This window comes from Vespa mandarinia, chromosome 2 (genome assembly GCF_050613455.1).
Source record: "Vespa mandarinia isolate Hongniang chromosome 2, ASM5061345v1, whole genome shotgun sequence".
Lineage (NCBI taxonomy): Eukaryota > Metazoa > Arthropoda > Insecta > Hymenoptera > Vespidae > Vespa > Vespa mandarinia.
In genome coordinates, this window is record NC_140811.1 from 9,384,039 (window position 1) to 9,390,662 (window position 6,624).

The 6,624-nt window shown below is 27.6% G+C and overlaps 1 protein-coding gene across 2 annotated transcripts; it reads left to right on the top strand.

The window, feature by feature from the left end:
- Positions 1-414: 414 nt before the first annotated feature.
- fsd (transmembrane protein fates-shifted) lies at positions 415-3,871 on the top strand. Of its 2 annotated transcripts, XM_035885981.2 has the most exons (9): positions 416-773; positions 1,136-1,468; positions 1,667-1,753; positions 1,914-1,982; positions 2,165-2,303; positions 2,375-2,576; positions 2,749-2,913; positions 2,990-3,226; positions 3,570-3,871. In XM_035885981.2, the coding sequence occupies exons 3-9, from the start codon at positions 1,720-1,722 to the stop codon at positions 3,585-3,587; spliced, it is 864 nt and encodes a 287-aa protein (XP_035741874.1). In that variant the 5' UTR covers positions 416-773; positions 1,136-1,468; positions 1,667-1,719; the 3' UTR covers positions 3,588-3,871. The 2 variants fall into 2 exon arrangements, with proteins under 2 accessions (XP_035741872.1, XP_035741874.1); XM_035885979.2 differs by lacking the exon at positions 3,570-3,871 and having other exon boundaries at positions 415-773; positions 2,990-3,324.
- Positions 3,872-6,624: the final 2,753 nt, after the last annotated feature.

Sequence of the window (6,624 nt, forward strand, 5' to 3'; positions counted from 1 at the left end):
GAAGTAAATTATATTATTGTTTAGCTATTATACTTTCCAATGGAATAATATCAAGTTATAGATTTTTACTCATTACAGAAGAATTACTGGAGTATATATATGTATATAGACATATATGTGTAATTGACCTATCTACAGTATGTTGCCTTACACTATTTCATGTTTATTTATTGTTAGCCTAGCTATAACAAGGTGATCTTTTATTTGCAGCAACTAAAAAATTACAATAAAGGAACAGTTACCGGTGACATAGATCATGTATTTTCAAGCCTGCTTATATGGACTGGTGATTTTTCAGTTACTTCCAGCTAGTCATAGAGTAGTAAGAGTAGCGAGTAACAGGTTGTTTAGAATGCAAATCAAACAACATAGAGTACAAACATATGCAATTTTTATGAAATTCATTTCTTATTGGAGTTATATAACAACTTAGTTATTCAATTTAGTTATTCAATGCTCATGTACTGAAAGAGAATTTCAATTTTTAAGTAATCAAATTATTTAATCACTCATCATAGAAGTTATCAGTGTATTATAAGCCTTATGAAATATGTATCGTCTTCATGCAAATTGCTTTGAAAAAATTGACGATTTTACATTATCTGATATCAGTTCAGGGACCCTATTTTTGAAATAGGTGCACATCTATATGTGAATGGCAAGTTGCAAATAATTGTTATGGTAAATGCCCAGAACATTATTTTTGACAGTTGGAAGTACAACATCTACATAATTTAGGTAGCAATGAATATCATAATTTTCAGTGAAAGAAGGTAAAATAAAAATAAACATGTACATATACAATATCAGAATGCTGATAGAAAAACATACAATCTTTTTAAAAATGGATTTAGAAGGCATAATAAATACACTTTATGTTTCTCTAACTATTAGATATAAACTATATTAAATAAAAAACATACAAATTATGTCAGCATTTATTTAGTATTATGCTACTTAATTATATTTTTTATATTAGGAATTAGGAATAAGATAGTAATGAGGATATATCATATATTAAACAAAATATTTTATTTATTTTTATAATATATTAATACAAATTAATACATTAAATATGATACAGGATCTTTTCAATTAATCTACGTCATATAATATTTTTGATCAATAATTGCAGGATATATTTTCCAATATATATCTAACATATATTTTCCGATGTTACTAAACATAAGTCAACGTAAAACGTATACTTACGTTTCCAATTGCGTATACTATACATATATATTCAAGGATACCCAGTCAGAAACGTGTACGCATTTTTACTATTCGAATACGTAACATTGCGAACAAGTTATGGAATAAAATCTCAGTTCTTTGATACACGCGCACTATCTTATATGATCGTACTTAACAAGCATATACTTTGGAGCGATAAATCAAGAGAAGGGACAATGCGCTTTTAATTCTTTTTTCTGCTTTCGTTATTAATCACATATAAGTCAAGCGAAAGGTAATAACCTTAATCTTAACCTATCAATCATTAACCTTAAACTTATCCTATCTTAGTAAAAAAAAACGATTTACAATGGATTTAATGAATTTTTTGAAATAAGATATTATAACATCCATTACATTACGTCAAATATTTTTTTTATTATAAATAATATTAAAAAGATATATATATGTTTATAAATATTGCTATTTGCAGGTATAATTTTGAAAAGCATACAATTTCTTCTTACCATAGGAACAGTTTTAGAAATGAGCCAAATTAAGCAAAAATCTCTCATCAAAGGTGAAATATTATAAGTGTAATTAAAAAATAATACAGAATTTATGTTTACGAAAGTATTATTAAAATATCAAACATATTTCTGAATAATTCAATTATATTTGTAAGCAAACATAAGAAATATATATTTCTAAGAATAATTTTATGAAATTTTTTCTATTAGATTTATTCCACAAGAAACAATCAAGAAATCAGAAAAAAAAGTTAAACGAAAAAATCAGAGAATGTAATGGCAAGTATTTAATCACGTATATTAAATCAAAGCAAATATTCTATAAATATTTGAATATATGAATATTATATGTTATTATTGAAATATATGAATATTATATGTTCGAATATTACTTTTCATAATTGTGATTATTTATTCCTTTTTATAATAGACCTATGGATTAAAATATTTTTCTGTTGTAGGTATTGATTATCCATTGGACATATGGTTTATAATATCAGAATATATTAAACCAGAAGATATAGGGAAATTTGCTTGTATTTGTAGATCTTCTTACTATGTGACTACAACTGCAAAATTTTGGTTTCATCTATATAAGATGTATGTTCTACATACAATTTTTATTTTTAGAATATTATGTTCTCATAATAATTATTATTAATATATAATAGTTATTACAAGTTCGTTCCTGGTATACCAGAACGCTTGCAGCCACATTGGATGGTACTACGCCATGAATTACGTTTTTGCGTCATCAGAACATTGCATTATTCCTATTTTGCTGAGAGGAGTACATTAAACTATGTATCACAGTTACAGCAAAGAGAGCCACATTCTCTTGTTAAAAGACGATGTTCTCTCATGTGGCACAAAGTATATTGTTATTTTTATATTTCAATTATATTTCATACTATTCTTTTTTCTTTCACAAAATTACATATAAAAATATGTTATATATTTTGACTAATGGAGCTTGATAAGAATAATAAAATATAATGATAATGAAAAATATTAAAAAATCTTAATCAATATTTAATTATTCCAGAAAGGAATTAGTCGATGGTATTTTTTTTTCAAATTAAAAGAAATATCAAGAATATGTAATGGTACTTTGACACAACAAAATAAAAACATACATGAAGAAACGAATGATATTGAAAGAGCAGAAAAGATAAATGCAAATCCAGAAGAAGGTTGTAAAATTTTACGTGTATGTATTTTTCCCATTAAATGTATTACATAAAGATAGTATCTAATGTCAAATATTAACTTAAATTGAATTTTAGGTAAGATGTGTAGAATATAGCAAATTACCATTAGTAATTGGACTAATTTTACAGAAATTATCAGTGACCTTAATGCCTGGTCTTAAATATTTGCGGTTACAGCTTGGATTTGGAACATCAGATATTCCAAATGCATTAACAAGCCAAGTTATACTCAATTATGTAAATGATTATGAAGTTTTAGATTGGTGGCATCCGCGTTATCCACATCAAGATACAATATCTCATTTATGTGAGGTAGGTACTACTATACATTTATCCTCGGATGATACTTGGGAATAATGTTTCTATCTAATTTCTCACAAGAATATTATATTTTGTCTATTTATAAGTATTATATAAATATTAATTTTATAACTGAAATATATGTATGCAAATGTTATAAAAAAAGTTTCAGTTCTAATTGAATAACCTAAACATTCGATTATTTCTCAACATTCGTCTCAATATTTTTACATATTGATTTCGTACAAGTCTTTTGTATATTAACGAGCTGTAAATAATTGTCATTTCTATTCTGTTATTTATTCTTTTCAATAGTATTTTATAATAAAACATAATATTACTATATCTCTTTTAGCCAAGGTTTATCTATTAAAGTTGTTCAGCCACTTATCACTCGAGACGTGTATTATCTCAGCAAAGAGTATGGAAAGAAATGTAAAAGCGTATTAGAAAATCTAGTCCCTCCTATTTATTCTTTCTATTGATTCATTATATTGTATTCAGTGTATGCTATATAGATAATCACGCTATCGATGCACGTGAATTGAAGAACTGAGTTGACAATGAGACATCATTTAATGTATGAGCGTCAATTTGCATAGAACAAAGCCAATACACATTTTGTAAGAGAAACAAAACATGCGATTTTCAAATAGACGTTAATAATTTTCTCATATTGATATGCATTACTTTTTCTACATCTGCCTAAAACAATTCATTGTAATAATAGACTGGTAACAATATTATTTAGAAGAAATGAATAGATATATTTACGTCCCGTTGCAAAAAGCATTCCAAGTCCTTCGTTTATTTTGCTACATTGTATTGTATAAAACAATTCGTTACAAATAATAAATTGACAATAATATTATTTAGGGAAGTAGTAGACATATTTACATTTAGTTATACAATATAAATCATCGTACTGAAATGACGAATTACTGTTCCAATTAATTTAAAGATTATACAACCAAATCTATATTATTTAAATATATTAATTTATTTAATTTATGTTGAGAAAATATGCGTCGGGCTTCTAAAATGTTCTTTGAATAGCTAGCTTTACGAGAATCGTTGATTTCGGGCAGAAGGTATTCATCAAAGGTAAGATTTTCTTGCATAAAAGATCCTGGACTTGGTATATATAATTATCAGAAACTTTTAACTTTGGCACTTCATTTTTGAGGTGCATGAATGTAATTTTCTTACGTTCAATTCTCTATATCGACGTCTTATCCTTCAATGAAACAGAATATTTTATTATAGAGAATCAGCATTAATTATTCTATCGGGAGAAGCAGACAAGAATAGTTGATTATTATATACAATCAAAATACAATTTTGAATATCTAATCCATATTTTGCGGAAAAATGAATTATTGCCAATGACTCACATTTCTCCATTTCGTATTTCTATTTTCCATAAAACAGGATACTGAAACGACTCAATTAACTTTTTATAAGAAGTATGTAATCTTCTTTTATTTATTTTGCCGAAAACGAAAGCAATCATTCGTTTTCGATCCTGTTCAATCCATACGTTCGATAAAGATTAAAAATAAAGAATTAAAGAAAGAGAAATTTGAATCCACTTAATATCCGTATCTTTGTCAAAATACTACAAGTTGGAGATGAAATACGAGAATAGCATCGTAGTATGTGTGTGTGTTGACGCATAAGTGCATCCCTCAGTTGTTCACAGTACTTTCTCATAAGGATCATATATCACTATTAGAAATATCTAGCCTTAGGAATTCGTTGTACATTCGCTAAGAAAGAGCATAGATAAGAAACACATTGCCATCTTTGTCTGAGCTTGGGCATTTCTTAGTCAAGCACGTAGTTTTACAAATGTGTGTGGCCGAGCAATAAATAAACAGTGAAAGTAGATGCTTAAATGCGACGAACCAAGAATTGTCTAGCATATTTATTGACACACGATCTAGTCTACACGATCATAAGAAAAAAAGAGGCACATATGAGATTGTGTAAACATTTAAGAGAATTATCCTGACCCGCTCCGACCAATAAGCATCTTTCCTTCCCTTTCCATGATCTGATTATATTTCGACTCCGCTCCTTCTATTCCCTTTCCTAATCTCATTATGATCCTCGCGAGAAGTTTTGAGAATGACGATAGTCATAAAAAGAAAGTGATCAGTTTGGAGTAGTCCCTGACCGAAGAGAGTCATCATAACTGCGCCCAAGTAAAGACCAATATTCTGTACACTACTATTTTCTGGAATAAATATATATCAACTGTTTTATTTTAATTAATCTTGGCTATCTCTGACTAGAAAATACTCATAAAGCTAAGATATAAATGAGTATTGTATCACGTGATGATCGACCCATTACATTGAGCGATTTAGAATGCGATTTGACATTCAGTTTAAAAACTTAGTTATCTCTACATGTGATGCCCTTTGCATTTTTTGTAAGTCGCATATAAGTAGTATTCCTATTAAATTTTGGTGATTATAACAGCCTTTCGAAATTGACAACGCGACAGCATAATTGGATGCGCAGTTTGATAAAGATACGATAGTTGACGTGAATTCATTTTCCAAGCATGATTTTAAGGCTGTTCATTACCCTTGGTTTTTTAATGGTTTATTCCATCAAAGAGAACAGGCGTAATTCTTAATCGATTTTAGTGAACAAGATCGTCTTATTTTAAAAACGAAGGTTTAATCTACCATTCGATTAATCTACCAATTAACCTACCATTTCGACGAATTTTTGAAAAAGTTTTGTATTTATACATAAACTATCCTTATGTATTTATACATAAAAAATGCAAAGGACATCACATGTAGAGATAGTTTTGGTAGTAGTCAGCAAAATTGTAATTTCAGTACGAAGATATATATTGTATAACAGAATATAAATGTATCTATTATTTCCCTAAATAATATTATTGTCAATTTATTATTTGTAATGGATTCTTTCAAACAACAGAAATAATGTGGCAGAATAAATGAAGGACAAAGAATTGGAATGCTTTTTGCAACGGAATATAAATATATCTATTAGTTTCTTTTGAATAATATTATTATCGGTTTTTTATAATTATGAATTGTTTTAGCCAGAAGTAGAAAAAGTAATACATGTAATGTCAATCGAGTATGAGAAGAATATTAATGTCTATTTAAAAATCGCACGTTTCGTTTCTCTTATAAAATACGTATTGGCTTTGTTCTGTACAAATTGACACTCATACATTAAATGATGTCTCATTGTTCTTAGTTCTTCAATTCACGTGCATTGATAGCGTGATTATCTATACAAGTATACACTGAATACAATACAACGAATCAATATAAAGAATGAATAGAAGGGACTAGATTTTCTAATACGCTTTTATTTTCTATACTTTTTACTGATATAATACATCGTTCGATAGTGGC

Bases quoted from the DNA above. Each gene is read 5' to 3' on its own strand.
- fsd (XM_035885979.2), top strand. From the start codon at position 1,720: ATGAGCCAAATTAAGCAAAAATCTCTCATCAAAG. The intron at 1,754-1,913 runs GTGAAATATTAT...TTTTTCTATTAG, and splicing joins GCAAAAATCTCTCATCAAAG to ATTTATTCCACAAGAAACAA. The intron at 2,304-2,374 runs GTATGTTCTACA...AATATATAATAG, and splicing joins TGGTTTCATCTATATAAGAT to TTATTACAAGTTCGTTCCTG.